The sequence below is a fragment of the Pelobates fuscus genome, chromosome 13 (genome assembly GCF_036172605.1).
Source record: "Pelobates fuscus isolate aPelFus1 chromosome 13, aPelFus1.pri, whole genome shotgun sequence".
NCBI classification, from domain to species: domain Eukaryota; kingdom Metazoa; phylum Chordata; class Amphibia; order Anura; family Pelobatidae; genus Pelobates; species Pelobates fuscus.
The window spans coordinates 15,500,659-15,517,286 of NC_086329.1; the positions used below are offsets into that span (position 1 = coordinate 15,500,659).

The following is a 16,628-nucleotide window of genomic DNA, read 5'->3' on the forward strand; positions in this document are numbered from 1 at the left end:
TTCTCCCCTGTCCCATAGTGTTCCTTACCACCCACTACCCTCCCCTGTCCCATAATGATCTTTAACCCCCCTCCCCTGTCCCATAGTGATCTTTAAACCCCCATCCCCTGTCCCATAGTGATCTTTAAACCCCCCTCCCCTGTCCCATAGTGATCTTTAAACCCCCCTCCCCTGTCCCATAGTGATTTTTAAACCCCCCTCCCCTGTCCCATAGTGATCTTTAAACCCCCCTCCCCTGTCCCATAGTGATCTTTAAACCCCCCTCCCCTGTCCCATAGTGATCTTTAAACCCCCCTCCCCTGTCCCATAGTGATCTTTAAACCCCCCTCCCCTGTCCCATAGTGATTTTTAAACCCCCCTCCCCTGTCCCATAGTGATTTTTAACCCCTCCTCCCCTGTCCCATAGTGATTTTAACCCCCCCTTCCTCTGTCCCATATTGATTTCAACCCCTCCTCCCCTGTCCCATAGTGTTCTTTAACCCCCTCCTCCCCTTGTCCAATAGTGTTCTCATCCCATAGTGTTCCCCCCTCCCCTCATCCCATAGTGTTCTCCCCCCTTTCCCATAGTGTTCTCCCACCTTTCCCATAGTGTTCTCCCCCCTCCCCTTGTCCCATAGTGCACTTTCCCTCCCATAGTGTCCCCCCTCCCCTCGTCCTGTAGTGTCCCCCTCCCCTCGTCCTGTAGTGTCCCCATCCCCTCGTCCCATAGTGCCCCCTCCCCTCATAGTGCCCCATAGTGTCCCCCTCCCCTCGTCCCATAGTGTCCCCCAATTACTTACTTGTCTTGAAGCGTGGGCCGGCTTCACAGCGCGCACCACGGTACTGGAACTTCAATTTCAGGTTCCGGTTTCCGGTGGGACTGAAAGGAAGTGTACACACTGAGTGCGCACTTCCTTTCAGTCCCGCCGGAAACCAGAACCTGAAATTGAAGTTCCAGTACCGCGGTGCGCGCTGTGAAGCCGGCCCACGCTACAAGACAGGTAAGTAAAGCTTCATATTCGCTCCATAAGACGCACAGACATTTCCCCTCACTTTTGAGGGGAATAAAAGTGCATTTTATGGAGCGAAAAATACGGTAGTCTTCTGGATTACGATAGAGAGAAGATAGTGGAGGATCACCATGGCAGTTTAGCTTACCTTTTCTGGTATTAACTAATTTGCAAAAAAATAAAAATATTAATCGCTTCAAATCTCTGTTCGTAGGCCAAAAAGGCCTTATAGGGACAGCGTAGCATTTTGAATGCAAACCTATGTCCCTGTGCCAAGTTCTATGTAGGTCTATAAAAGTTTTTTCTGTGATGGCCCAATTGAATGTTACTTATAGAGGAGAAAACTTTGCTGGGCCATTGGCCTGTAGGTTTTTGTCTTTGTGAGGTCCGCAGCAAAGGGGGAGATTCTGCCACAGGAATTTTAAGAGATTTAAGTGTCCTTTATTTAATATTTATATGACCCTTGAGCCTCCCAACTGCCTGGCACTCCACTTTCAACTTCAACAACTCCCAGGGTTGTGGCATTTGTGCATTTTTTTTTTATTTTTAAAGTTGAGAGGTCCATTTAAAAAAAAGTTATTATTTCGGGACAGTTCCCTCCTGTGAGTTGTTTTTGCGTGTTTGTATAATCTGGATATTGTCAAACAAAGAAAAGGCTTCCCCTCACGGTCACACAAAAACCTGTCACACGTTTGATGCTTAGTTCCTAGGAATTCCGTTTCTGTTAAGGAAACGTTAACACACTTTTGTAATGTTTCCATAATTTGTACTGGAAGCAGCGTGTCTGTGAATAACAACATATCTTACCGTGTAGTAATAACAATTATGTGGTTCCATTTTTTTTTTCTTATCATTCTCTGGTTGTTTCAGGGAAGAATGGACAAAAGCCATTCAAGCCGTAGCAGACAGCCTTAAGAAGCAGGAAGAAGAAATGATGGAATTTAGATCGGGTTCCCCGAGTGATAATTCTGGAGCAGAAGAAATGGAAGTCTCTCTTTCTAAACCAAAACACAAAGTAGTAAGTTTAAATACCATACAAATGATGTGCATCGCCACATGTCAACTTTTTGTGTTTGATTTTTATTAAGTTGGTAAATATGGATGTATACTGCAAACACCAACCCACTAACTATTGTCAGTGTGGGTACCAACTCTCTACACTGTGGCCTTTATCAAGATACCATCTTAGTTTATATACAATGCATATAACTATATATATAATTCACTTCCCAGCCCTCCCCACCTTATTGATTGGTGGCGAATCACGGCTTAGCAAATCACAGAAAAAAAGCCAGATATTCACCGGATTATTCAGTAAAATGAGAACTGCCGGGAACTCAAAGTGAATATCGAATTTCGGGACAAACTAGCCAAGCTGAAAACAGAATTTTTCTAATTCGGCTATATTGACCTACATTTTTGATTTCACGTTAAATTCACACTATAGTGAGTAACCCTGGCTGAATATTGACTAAATCAAGATTTCAAAGTGAATTTTAATATTTAAGGCCAGAGTAGGCGTAATGAAAGCATGGCTGACTTAGGGACTTTTTTTAAGTTAGGCTATTTTGAATAACCATGGTGGATGAAAAAAAAATCACTTTTTTAAAGAATTTTATGCAAGCTGTGTATTGACCCGAATGTAGCAAGTTGGCTTGTGTATGTGTCTGCAGGCTCCCAGGGCAATTATACAGAGAGAGATATATAAATGGAGACACTGTCACGCCTCGATGCAGGTTTTAATTCCATCAGAGCAGGATAAAATAAGTAAAATTATATTATACTCCACCATAATGATCTTTAATGTGCTATTGTTATTAAACAGGCCGTGCACCTCTTCTGATTACGTTTTTACAATGTTATTGTATGTGCAGAGTTTTGTTTTTTTCTGTCCTTTTTTTCATTTTTTTTATTTATACTGTTTTAGACTTTATAGTTTTCAATTAACTATGGAATTTAAACTTATGTCTATAATCTCTCAAAAGCTACCTTCATAAATGGATACTCGCTGCTCCTAAAACACAAGAATGCCTCTGTTATTACGTACAAAAAATGTATAACTTTTGTTCGTGCTGCCCGATGCATGTTTTTGTTTTTTGCAGAAATTTCCAAATAAACAAAAATTGCTTGCTCAATGGCACCATTTCCCTTGTCTACTGCCTCCAGCACGAGAGACAGGACCGACGTGTTGGGAAATATGTGTAGCTGTAGGCTCCCCAGAACCTGGTTTCAGTACTTCTTTCCATAGGATTATTTACTGTAGCAAGGCTACAGATACGGGAGTGTACATTCAATAGAATGAGCATGACTTTATTTAAAGGGACACTCCGGATCCCTTGAGCACTTCAGGATGCTGAAAAGCTTCATATGTAAAGTGTGCCTTCTTTTAAAAAAAAAATTACGACATTTCAATAGAAATTGACTATTTTATCAATTGACCGTGTTACACCTCATGGCTGTTAATCAGACAGAATATAGAAACATAGAAACATAGAATGTGACGGCAGATAAGAACCATTCGGCCCATCTAGTCTGCCCAGTTTTCTAAATACTTTCATTAGTCCCTGGCCTTATCTTATAGTTAGGATAGCCTTATGCCTATCCCACGCATGCTTAAACTCCTTTACTGTGTTAATATCCTGTAACTTCTTGGTTTGGTTAGCTAAATGGAGCTGAACTCAATAGGCAGCAATTGCCCAGAGCACCTGCGTTGCAAAGACTTCTCATTGAGGTGCATTGGGAAGTCTGTGATTGGACAGCCACAGAAAGTCTGGGCTGGATTAGAAGGGGAGGGCTTGCAAAAACAGCAGACGAGATCTGCAGCTTTTGCAAGATTTGTTTTAATGTACTTCAATAGGAAAAATATTAAATCCATGTTTTCATTGGAAGCATATCTTCTAAACTGTATTTTAGTTCTTTATTTTTGGTATTTGGGCAGTGCAGTGTCCCTTTAAAATAAACGAAAAAAGCCCTGGCAACACTGTTGTATGTGTCCCACAGCCATGTGACAATGTAGAAGCATAGAAGCTTGTGTTTGATCAAGCGTAAGCATTTTCTTTTTTCCGAAACTGCTGTTTTTTTTTACTTTTGTCCAAATAAAAGGGACAGCATCAATTCACCAACACCACTATGTTCAAATGTAGTGGTTTTGGTACTTGGTGTCCTTTGAAGAGGTAACTGACCAGACGAATACTAACCATTGCTGGTCCTACTGTGGGTGTGATGTGTTTAAATTTTAGAGTTTATTTAAATTTTGGTTTTTTTTGTGCTATGCTTTTAATTCACACATTTTAATGGCACAATTTATGTCCTGTGTTGGGTGCCCTTTTTTTTTATTATTAATAAACGATATTGCTTATACACCGTAAAAAAAGATCTCTACAAGTTCAGCATCCATACACGCGCACATGTTAATATGTATCGCATGTTTGTGTTTGCATCTTGCCATTGGTGAATAATGTTGAATATGGAGATCGATGTTATTGCCTGCGGTTTTATTTATTTTGTACCAGATATGGTTTTTAGGGACATGTACCTTAGAGCAGTGGTTGGCTCTTTTTAGCACTCCAGCTGTTGGGTGAAATGTAGTCCATAACAGCTGGCATGTCAAAGGTCAACTATCACTGTTTTTGTAGACGTCTATAGAAAAAGCTGTTTTCTTTCCTTCTTTGTTTTTTCTTATTTTTTGGGTGAGGGGGGTTTGTAGATGAGATTGTAGAACATCTCCTACCCCCATTTAGAAAGTATATTTATTTTTACTCTTTTACTCTTTTTTTTTTTTTACTTTTATTGTTTATTTTTATATTTTTATTTCTTCTCGTGGCTAACTAGAAATCTGAAGATCCCTTATTTGACAAATTAGACCAAAAGCATTTCTTCAGAATGAGGTTTGCCTCGCAAAGCCTTCAGTTACCATATGCCATGCAATATCATTTTTTTATGCTTATATTTTCAAGAATATCTTACTGGGATGCCATCTGGACTTGACTTTTTGGAGGCTTTGGGAAGCTTTATAACAAATTTCGAGTCTTCTGCAATTAGAAGGTTTTGTCTCTCTAATTATTTTGGAGGATACACGCGGTGTTCTGCACATGTTAATAATAATAATAATAATATTTCTGATGTTGCAAAAATCTTTTGAAAAGCCTTATCGCCTCTCTGTACCGTGTATAAGCTCACTGAAAGGGAGCTTCAGTATTCTGGCTACAATTGTAAATAAAATATTGGCTACTTGAATAAATTTTTTGTCTCTTTGGCCAAGGCATTTGTTGCTATATCAGTGATCAGTGTTATACATTTTGGACCATTCAAAGGCTGGGTAACTGCATGACCCCATCTGTAATTTGACTACAACCCCCCCCCCCCCCCCCCAAAGTAAGCCAGCTGTTCTAGCCAAACAATGACTGCAGGATTACAACAGCTGCTGTTGTAGTCTAACAGTTGGAGAGTCCCAGTTGCCTAGTCCTGGCCCGAATTGTCTAGTGTGTGTTTTTTTTGTCTTTTTCTTTTTTTATTATTATATATATTATATATTTTGTGTGTGTATGTATATATATATATATATATACACAAAATAGAAAATTAACCTGCAGATACATGTCTGGATGATTTGGTTGTGGAATTGTTATGTCCTTAACACATCTTTTTAAAGGGACCAAAGCAATTGTTTATATTTAAATTCTAGATTGTTAAAAAGTACTCCAGATCTTTGATTATGACATTTTCATTAATTTAGTTTTATCAAATAAGTCATTGTGTGTAATTCCCTTTTCCTTTGATTCAGTACTCTTACTAGTGTGCTTGCCGGCCCACTTTAAATAGCTATATATTCATTGTACACGATCATTTGCCGAATTGCCGTTAATACTAGTGTTTTCATTATTAATACCTTAATTCAGTGTTCTAAGAAATGGTTTAGTGTAGATATTAAAAAAAAAATAATGAACATAGAATACAAATCTAAGATATGGACGTGTAGATTATGGTTCCTATGACAAACACCATCTAAAATTGTATATTTGTCACTGCATGATACAATTAAAGTTTAATCCTGGTGCTTCAACCCTCTTAACGTATATAAGGAATTCTTTAAATGGCCCTCTGTAGGGACCTGATTCACTGAAACCAGGAAATGAGCGAGATTCTCCAGCCAATCCCTAAGCTGCTAAATCTTTCAGATAGAGAATTAATGTGCATGCAGATTTGTAGCCTCTTATATGACCTGGTTATGGTTATTCATTTCTCAATGAGAATTTCCATGCAGTGTATGGAGTTAGTTACTATAAACCAGAACAAAGAATGTATTCAATGTAATCTACTTTACAAACACCATTTCTCTATTCATTCTGAGATTGCAGATTTGAGGGGTTGTCATTATAAAGAGATGCCCTTTGGGAAGTATGGTTAGCTGCTTGTAGATGGCCTTTACCTTTGATCTCCTGGCTAACCATCCCTGGCTAACCATGCATATGTCTCCACCAATATAAGCAATCTTTAGCTTTTTTGCATTAGGGAACCTGCCATAATAATCTTCTGCATGCACAATCTCCTTACTAATGCCAAGTGGAGTAAGGATAGAGTTGGACCAGTTGTAGCTAGTGTTGTCATAAGCCACAAGCTGCGGTTATAATCTCCTTTACTCAAGGTGGCCATACCTATTTCAGCTATGAAAATGAAGATCTCTCTTCCATAAAATCTTGCTATTTGAAGGCGCCCACGAAAAATGAAAATTACTTTATCCAAAGTCATCTCAGCCATAGTGATTGGATGTCATCCAGCTTTAGCTCCGACTGCAGTTTCAAGGTCTATAAAGATGTGGAATTGCAAAATAGAAGCCGATATTGATAAAGGTTTCTGAAGGTCTTCGTTGAAAGGTACTCCATGGTGTCTGGAGATTGATTCATGCTTCTTTTGAAAAGCTTCTCTGAATAAGATTTTAAAAAATAAATAAAAAATAATTCCACAACATTGGCCTTGTTGAACTACCGTTGGAGGGAAGTTGGAGTGAATTTGCTGCTTAGCAACACTTTGAGCATTAGTTAAGAGTTCATCAATTTTTATTCCTTTAACACCCTGTTTAATGGGTACTTTCAGACAAAAAGAGCACACAAAGATCTCATTCTTGATCAAAAACAATAACTTAAAAGGATCGGAAATTGAAAGACAAAATTTTTTTTGTCTTGGTAAGAAAAAGTCAAGGAGCCTCTACTTGTGTAGTGGAAAGATTCGTTCCACCATTTGTGGCTCCATTTGGTCATCTGGACCCAAGTGGCTCTGCTGCAACTCTCCTGATATCAGATAAAATAATTTCATGAAATCTTCCAAACTTAGAGTTGCTTATTTCCTTATTACTATGGCTTAAGCTTGCCGCAGATATTTAAGGGTTGCCCTTGACTTTTTCCACCTGCAGTTGTTTAGACATTCTGTTTGTCCTCTGTACCGCTTACCTAGATATTTTTTAAATGTCCTAGTCACATTAATCATCCATTTGAAAACACATGGACTACCCTTATTTCATTATTAAAACATCATTCTGATTGCATCAGTAAATCCACAGTTCACAATTTTAAACTTTTTTTTCACAAACTTAAATAATTGTGGGATTCTTCTTCTTTTTGGAGGTTCAATACTCTGCAGAACATGATGTGAATGTCTCAACATTGTTGTCTATAACAGACATGACCACTGCCTGCCTCTGGGCTCCAATCCTGTGTGTCTGCACAAAAAAAGTGAAAGCTGGATTAGACTCAGACACTCAGTTTCAACTTGGCTCAAGACTTATCTTTGTTAGTAACTTCTTGTAGGCAACCTCATGCAAGGTTTTTGTTTGTCAGAATCTTAGTGGCAGATGGTAAACAAGGATGGCAGGAAGATGGGTTGTGAGGGCCCAATATGGTCTCCATGTCATTCAGATCAGATTGTTGCACTAGTCTCTCTCTCTCTCTCTCTCTCTCTCTCTCTCTCTCTCTCTCATAATAGTTTCTTTAATCAGAATATGATCAGAAAACTCTGCACAGGTTGTCACCTACTAGGGCAGCACAAAGTGTAACTCTTCCTACTGAAGGATGTTACAGTCCATAATGTCTTGAGTTCAGACCAGCTGTTTCTTCTTAACAGTGAAACAGAAGAAAAATATGTTTGAGTGGAAACTCTCAAGATGTGCCTTTTCTGGTCTTGACCAACATTTGGGGCAAGACTTGGATCAGCTGTTAGACACCTGCTTTCTACTAGATGGGCTTTAAATTTAAGGGACATTAGTTCTGTATGCCCTGACATGCCGTTGGAAGTTCTGCTTGTTGTACATTTTTGTTTTCTCTCCAAACCCATAATTCGCTCAGCTCTTTGCAAGACCTTGTGGACATCATTGAGGTGAAATTGTTTCTGTATTTACACTCCAGAGGTGGACTGAAAAAGCAATTTTCAGATTATATCACAAACCACTAGTCTAGCTTCCAGAAGTCTTAAAAGCCCTCTTGAAAATATTTTTCTACTTCCTGGGTTACTGTGGCTAACAGATCTGATATGGTCTTTATTCTATACTTTTGAGTGTCATTATAATTCGAATGTGAAGGCAACGAATGATTAGTTCAGGCAGAAGGCCCATAAGGAACTCCCCCACCCCAGTGTGTAAAATGTTCTGTTTGCACTTTGGTGTATGTAGTATTCATACCATAGAGCTTGGGTATTGACCCATTTATCTAACCTGATTAGCCTGGAATAAGAAACATGTATACATACTTATTGTAATTTCTTTTCCAGGCTATTATCCATGGCAGCATGCACTTCTCACACCTTTATCGCTTCTCTGACAATTTGGGGTCTCTGGAGCTTTGGGACAAAGACTGCAGGCCACATGGCAAGGAAACATTTTTAAAGAATTGGTCAGTTTTCCCGTATCGGCTATGAGGGGAAGAGCTAACTCAATTGCATATGCTGTCTTGGATAATAGTCAGGAAAAGAGCATCATGGTAAGTGTTGGATACATGTTATCATGATAATTGTAGAAATCCGAGATAATGTACAATTCTAGGATAGAGACAATTGACTTGGTTTCTTCCTATCGGAAGTGAGCGAGATCAGAGGTAGAAATACATTTATTTATTTTGTAAAAAATATTTTTATCTTTTGCAACAACTACGAATATGACTTTATTCCCCAAATCCATATTTTTTTTTCTTTGCGAGAGTACAACTGCTGTGTTTTTGTTGTGTTTTTTTTTTTGTGGTTTTATTTTGTATTTTCTTTGACTTATTTTGTTATTTGACTCCGAATGTTTTCCTAATTACCGGTAACTATGTTACGTGCAATATATGTCATCTTTCCTTATTTCTCAATGTCTCGAGGTTTGTATAAAGTTTGTTGTAGTGCCATTTAAACAGTACGCTACCTGGCTGCACCGTTATGAAGGATGCAAAGCTGTATCAAATTATACATTTTTTTTTTTTTTATATTTTTTTTTTTTTTTGGTATATTTTTTTCATTGTGGCTTTTTTTTTTTTTTTTTTTTTAACAGACTATGAATGAATTTGAATATTTGAAGCTTTTGGGAAAAGGCACATTTGGAAAAGTAATTTTAGTAAAAGAAAAAGCAACCGGAAGATATTATGCTATGAAAATTTTAAAAAAAGAAGTTATTGTTGCAAAGGTGAGTTTGGTGAATATATATATCAATACGTTAGGAGTTCATTTCCTTGTAAAAAAAAAAAAAAAAAAGTAAAATACACAAGTGTAGAATAGGCTCCCTAGCCATTAACTGGACCTAAAAATGGAGTCGCCATTCAATTTTCAGAGGGCCTCCAATGGGTGGAACACAAACAGAACATTTTTCAGGTGTTGGGCAACTGCTCCCATAAATTCTTTCCAGTAACGGCGTTCCCTTGTCCAGTCTATTGATAAAGCTTATGATGGGAAAACTCTAAGGACTGAGTTTTACATAATATTCTATATTCTACTTGATTATCAGGTCGCTAAGCTGAACTTAGAGTTTAGCAGTGAGCTAATGCTATGTATTTTATTTGAAGATCTGACCTGAATGGCTAAGTACCTTTCCTAATTTTGTTATTACTGAGAATAAGATGACTTGTCAGATAACCTTGTTGTGTGTTTAATAACTATATCTAAGATATGAACTCTTTTCATTGCATCTCCTGGCTTATCTTCTTGGCAGCCATCTTAAGATGTCCACCCCCATAAAGCAAAAGTAAGCTAAGACATGCCTTGGAATGAGTTATTGACTTATATGTATGCATTACGAAATAACGTACATCGAGACTGTAATAGATGTGATCTTTTATTTGAAGCAATAAAAAAAAAATTGATGTCCGTTTTTCACTTAATAAGGACCTCATTACTTTGGATTTACCAAACACATTTTATGGAAATTCCAATTTATTGCAAAAGCAATATGAGGCACAGTTCGACAAGCATAGGATTATAACTTTGAATCATCAAGGCAGGAGCCCATCTGTAGAATTGTATGTTCTGTGTATCATGCTTAAATGGTGATAAATAGAGTTAAAGATATGAAAGACCTAAATTGGTGCCTGCGTCTAATGAACTGTAGTACCTTGATACATTGAGCGAATATAGAAAATTAAACTAAGTGCCTCTCTCAGAGGCTGACCGCATAGGCTCCAAATTATTACATGATGGAATATAGGGTGAACATTATGACTTTTTTTATGTTAAGTAAATTTAATTAACTTGCAAAAATATAAACTCATTTGATAATACCGATGCTTAGATCTCACGTTATGCTTGTTGTTCTATTCCAGGACGAAGTAGCACACACTCTTACTGAAAACCGCGTCTTACAGAACTCTAGGCATCCTTTCCTAACTGTAAGTGCTTATCTATATTTTTTGTAGGGTATGCGTGAGCTCTTATTTCTTTATTTAAATCAAAGAATGTCCCGTTTTGCAACAAATTCTCTATAAAAAAAAAGCTCAGATTAAAGGTTGGTCTGCTCCTTTGCTTTGTGGGTTCAAATGGATTCCTGTAGCTCTGGAGGAGAACAATGCGTAACAATTAAACTGGAAGTCCAAGGGATTGGTGTCCTAAAAACATTAAGGTTTTGCTGGTTTCAAGAATTCTCAAAACAGTTGTGTTCCAAAGAATAAGTAAATGTGAAATATACATTCTTTTTTAGAATCTTTTACAATATGAAATTGTGAGCAAATAAACCGTGCAATATTCTCCCCGGTGATAATAAACTTTTTTTTATTTTTTCCTAATTTCAGGCATTAAAATATTCCTTCCAGACACATGATCGCTTATGCTTTGTTATGGAGTATGCAAATGGTGGAGAGGTAAATCATTTTTCAGTATTTTCTTTTCTTCTTCCCCTTGGGATCAAAATACTGTTACCTTCTGAAAGAGTTATTTCAAGCACCATAAACTACTTCACTGAAGTGGTCATGGTGCCTGGAGTCTGCACATGCAGCGTTTTGCGATGATTTGGAACTCCATGCCATCCATGGCCTTCCTTCCCATTGAGGGGAAGTGATTTAAGCCGAGGAGGATCAGGTTGAGAGGAGAACTTGGACTCTGCTGTGGAATTACTTTTTAGGGTTTAGGGGGAGGGAGGGGGGTGAGGGGAGGGGGGACAGGAGCTGACCAGTACAGCATGGGTTACTCTAATTAAAACCAGTGTAATGAAAACAGTCTTTATTTTTTATTTTTTAAGTAACCATTTAAGATTGAATTTCTAAAAGAAAAAAAAAACTGTTAATTTGTATGCTTTGTAAGGTCCATTAGTAATAGTAAACAAGCCGATGAGTGACCTAAACACCAGCTTCTAAAGTCATCCACCGACGTTCTTGTTCATAGGATCTTAATAGGGCTGGTCTAGAGTATGTGTTTGTGTGTTTGTGTCTGTCTGTATCTCCAAAACAAAAAAAGTCTCCTCTTCATTTGTATACATTTTTCTAAAGACCCTAGAATTAGTACAATGAAAGTCATATTCCCTTGACTTTGCTGCAGGGTGTCACTCTGTCAATGTCTGATGTCATTATACACTAGTGTGAATTTGGCATTTGGCGGTATTCTTTCCGTGTTTCAAGTACAGACTTTGTTTATGTTTTTCTTAGCCCTTAATGACACAATCGCCTCTTAAGTTGATTTTGCTTTCACTAATGATCTGCAAACGTTGAGAATGTCCTTTCACTTTTGGATTTTGCTTGACATGAACAAGTCATCCAGAAAATGTGTTCATGACAAAGTAACAATTCGGCAGGTATCGATTTCATCTATATATTGTGCTGGGGGGGGGGGGGGGAGGATTTACATCTTTGAACGTTCCATACTGCTGCACCCATCGATGCCATATTTGTAGTGTCTACCATTACGTACATGGTGTAGCAGTCAAATAAACAAATGGTTTGGCCAGCAAAATGTGTAGATGAAATTCTGTCCTTGAAGTGCCACCAAGTCATATTTGGCTCGACAGGTGGATGTAATGCAGGAAGGCTACTTGTTGGTCAGGTAATCGATCACTGAGGTCTGTGAAAACCACGCTGTGAGTCAGGTTTCTCCATCTATGTAACTATGGTCCTTTGTTTGTGTTCATTCCTACTTTAAAGAGCTTTGTGCATGTAACATATTCAGATGTGTTGTTTTTTTTGTCTGATGGGGCAATCTGGACATTTGTGGGCAAAGGAAAGTTCCAATCTCTTACGTATGGTTTCTGTACAATAAATATAATTAAATTAAGGATCTTTATATTTTTTAGCGTTTTTTTTTTGTTCCACATTTAAGTTGTTACCTTCTTCCCCTCTCTATATTATTGCTCGTTAGTGGACTATACCGTTTTGGTTTTATTTCGGTTGGTTTGTTTTCTTGTAATTAAAAGTACATAATGCACAACATAGTCAGTGCTTGGTGTAGGGATCTGGGGGTTAAAAGGTATTTCATGTCCAGTACCAGTTGCAATAGTCCAAGAATTGGTATATCTTTATCTTATAGATGCCAAACGACCATCTGAAGGGACAAGATGTTTAGTTGTATTTTTTTTTTTGAAGCACCTTGTAGTACACAAGTACATTGATTACCTTATGCCACTCTTATTCTGAGAAAGTGATATTCTGCATGTATGGGGTCTTTTAAAGCTCATCAGGGGTTATGTGAAATTGTAACTCTGAAATTAGGGGTTGTAGATAGTGGGTGGGAAATGGTGCAGTACATACTAGTCTTGGTCCTGTGCCTCCGGTTCATTTTTGAAGGATTTAAAACTACTTTAAAATGCATTGCTTCAGTCAAGCAGAACGATGGTTATACCAACCAGAAGAGGTACACAAGGTATCTTATATTGGTTATGGAGTAAACAGTTAGAATGTTCCAGTATGGTAATGATGTAATTTTTGATAATGAATATTTACATATTACAAAATTTACCTTATTTAGGCCTTATTTGATTTTTTTGATGAGCGTTTCAAATGATCACAATCTATTAGGAATACTTTCAAATGATTTATCTCCAGCAGTTCCCCATGATTTTAAAAGGGGCTTGTGCAGATAAATCATTTGAAAAGTTTTTAAAATGATCAGTCTGTTAGACAATGTTATCCTATCGAATAAACTGTGGCCTTCATTTTCTAAATGGCAGCAATGGGTGTTAGTTTGTGGTTAACAAGCAAATTTTAAAAAAAAATGTGTCTTTAAAATGTCTTTCTTGTTTTTAGCTATTCTTCCATCTATCAAGAGAACGAATATTTTCTGAAGATCGGGCCCGGTTTTATGGGGCGGAAATAGTGTCTGCATTAGATTACCTTCATTCGGAGAAAAATGTAGTTTACAGAGACTTAAAGGTAAGATCTGAAAAAGATACAGTCCTGTTCCTAATTAAGTGGCACCTTCTCTCCTACATAATCGCAAGTTAGGAACCCCCTCCAATGGAGGGGGTAAAACTTGGAGCAGATAAAATTTAAATCCTTCTTTTACACATTTTAGAATTGTCCCCATAAAAGAAGGAATGGACTCTAACTTTCAACGTGTTCCTTTAGTTTGATTTCTTAACGTGTCATTACACTCATCACTTTAACCCCTTAAGGACCAAACATTTGGAATAAAAGGGAATCATGACGTGTCACACATGTCATGTGTCCTAAGAGGTTAAAGAACATAGCATTTCATCGATGCATGGTGCTAGTTAAATCACTATCCAATGTAGAATAAATTAAGAGTTATTTGGTATGCTGTCAATGTGACCTTCATGGGCTTTATACTATGTCGTAGGGTAGGTAAAACTTGTGTCGGGATGAAATCTGCATGGAACAATCTCCAGGTACTTATATCTCTTAATCTACGTACTTGCTAGCAATTTAAAACTGCATAGTAGGCTCTGGACCTCATCCTTCAGTGCTTGTGAGACTAATTATGAATTCTTCTAGCGGTATATGGGACCCTTATACTCCTAAAATAGGGGAACACTGTGAGGGATCAGCGTTCTCACCATAGGTTGCATCTGGTCCTTTAAAAAGGTCTCTTGCATTCCAACGTTCTACGTATATTTCCATATTGCAAATCTTGCTCCATGTGTGACAGCTGGATACCAACATTCTTCATCTTTCTCTAAAAATAATCCTGTCTGCTTGTAGAGAATATAGCTGCAGGTTCTCTGTACCTTGAGGTAGACTATGTCAATTTGTAATACAGGTAGTTTTCATTGCAGCCAATCATATCATGCAGGTTTAGGACCGTTGTTGGGACAGGTCACAGATCCTGTCCATGCGGAACCTTTGCAGAATGTACCAGTTACCCTGTGAAGTGCCAATTTATCAGCTTCAGGTTCTAACTATTACTGCTCTTTCAAATTGCCTACATGCTATCAGAATTATTAATAAATAATAAAGGTGGATTTGAGATCTATTGAAGGGGTGTATGAATATATCTGCTAAGATGTATTAAAAGTCTATTTATGCATGTTTAAAGGGACACTATAGTCACCAGAACAACTACAGCTTATTGAATTTGTTCTGGTGAGTAGAATCATTACCTGCAGGCTTTTTGCTGTAAACACAGTGTTTACATTACGGCCTAGTGATAACTTCACTGGCCACTCCTCAGATGGCTGTTAGAGATCCTTCCTGGGTCATGACCACCTAAAATGCATCCAAACATTCAGTGTCTCCTCCCTCTGCATGTAGACACTGAACTTTCCTCATAGAGATTCATTGATTCAATTCATCTCTATGAGGAGATGCTGATTGGCCAGGGCTGTGTTTGAATTGTAAAGGCTCTGCCCCTGATCTGCCTCTTTGTCAGTCTCAGCCAATCCTATGGGGAAGCATTGTGATTGGATCAGGCTACCACTTCTGCTGATGTCAGCAGGCAGTGGGCAGGTCTAAAGGAAACATGGACAAAGTAAGCAGCTGCAGACTTGAATTCAAGTAAGATTTTCTTTTTTTCTTTAGAGGTATGAGGGGGCCCAGGGTGGCTAGATGGTGGTTTTATACAAGTTTGTGTTTCTGACCCCATAGTGCTCTTTTAAGTTCATTTTTCTCGATCGCAAATTTAATTCATTAAGCATTAGATTAAATTGCGCTGTAAGGACTGAAGAGCAGTATTTATATGTGAAACACTGCTGAACAAATACACATTCATACAAATCTTTATCTGAGACACTTGGACTTTTTTTTTAAGTCTTTATTGCCTGTTTAGCAAAACAAGATTCCATCCCAGTTATAGTTATAGCTAAGAGTCAATTGTTATTTTTTCTTAGTATTAGATTTTTTATAATAATTAGCATTTTATATAATGCCAGCATATTCAACAGAGCTGTGCAATTATTAGAATGGCAAATTTGGAGGTGGTGAAGGGCCTGCCCAAATGAACTTCGATTCTATGAGGTGTACAACTCTGGAAGAACACTCCAATTTTTCTTAAAAAAGGGATCAAGTGAGCGCAAGGTTGCTTCCATCCTTCAAATTTCAAAGAAGGCTGTTCATAAGAACAAGGTCAACAAAGCCACAGATGGGCAGAGGCCGAAAGCTAATCTCAATTGACCAGGATAACTGCCAACTAATTCAAATGTGACTCAACAAGTGTAGGACAACATCAGATGACCTTAAAAAAAGCAAATGGTAAAGTGGACGGCGAGGACAGTTCAAAACATTCACCTAGGTACAGGTCTGAAGCTAGAAAAAAGCCCTCCATCAAAGAGAAGCAAAATAGAGCCAGGCTGATGTTTGCAATGTGGAGGACTAGAGTAAGATCAGCTTTTCTGAGTCCAGTTTTCAACTTTGCCAAAACAACTGGTCATCTAATGATTACAAGAATCTAAAGTAGGAACACCGCTCGCCAATCAGGAAGTTGGATGAACACTATAATACCACTCCGAAAAGGGAAACTACTAAACCCTTAATACATTACAAAATAAGAAATAAATATAAGCGTACACACGGACTCTTCCGAAGATGTAGACTTTATTTAGAGTGGAACATGCAACTTTTCAGCTCACAAAAACTTTTTGCAAGCTTGAGAAAAGCTCTTGTGAGTGAAAACATTGCCTATTCCATTGTAAAGTCTCTTCTGAAGAGCCTGTATGTGCCTGGTGATCCTATTATTTAATGGTCCTCTAATGGTTAGATGGAGACCTGAATACGCCTACAAGCCAGTGATAATCTGGTGGAGCTTCAGCAAGGC

At 38.0% G+C, this 16,628-nt stretch overlaps 1 protein-coding gene across 1 annotated transcript in view; it reads left to right on the plus strand.

The window, feature by feature from the left end:
* The window catches only part of AKT1 (AKT serine/threonine kinase 1), a 98,211-nt gene that overhangs the window by 62,973 nt on the left and 18,610 nt on the right, over positions 1 to 16,628 (plus strand). The window contains exons 5-9 of the mRNA XM_063439531.1: positions 1,860 to 2,007; positions 9,502 to 9,633; positions 10,763 to 10,828; positions 11,228 to 11,296; positions 13,667 to 13,792. Of these exons, the coding sequence (XP_063295601.1) occupies positions 1,860 to 2,007; positions 9,502 to 9,633; positions 10,763 to 10,828; positions 11,228 to 11,296; positions 13,667 to 13,792 (541 nt within the window). The remainder of the gene's footprint in view (positions 1 to 1,859; positions 2,008 to 9,501; positions 9,634 to 10,762; positions 10,829 to 11,227; positions 11,297 to 13,666; positions 13,793 to 16,628) is intronic.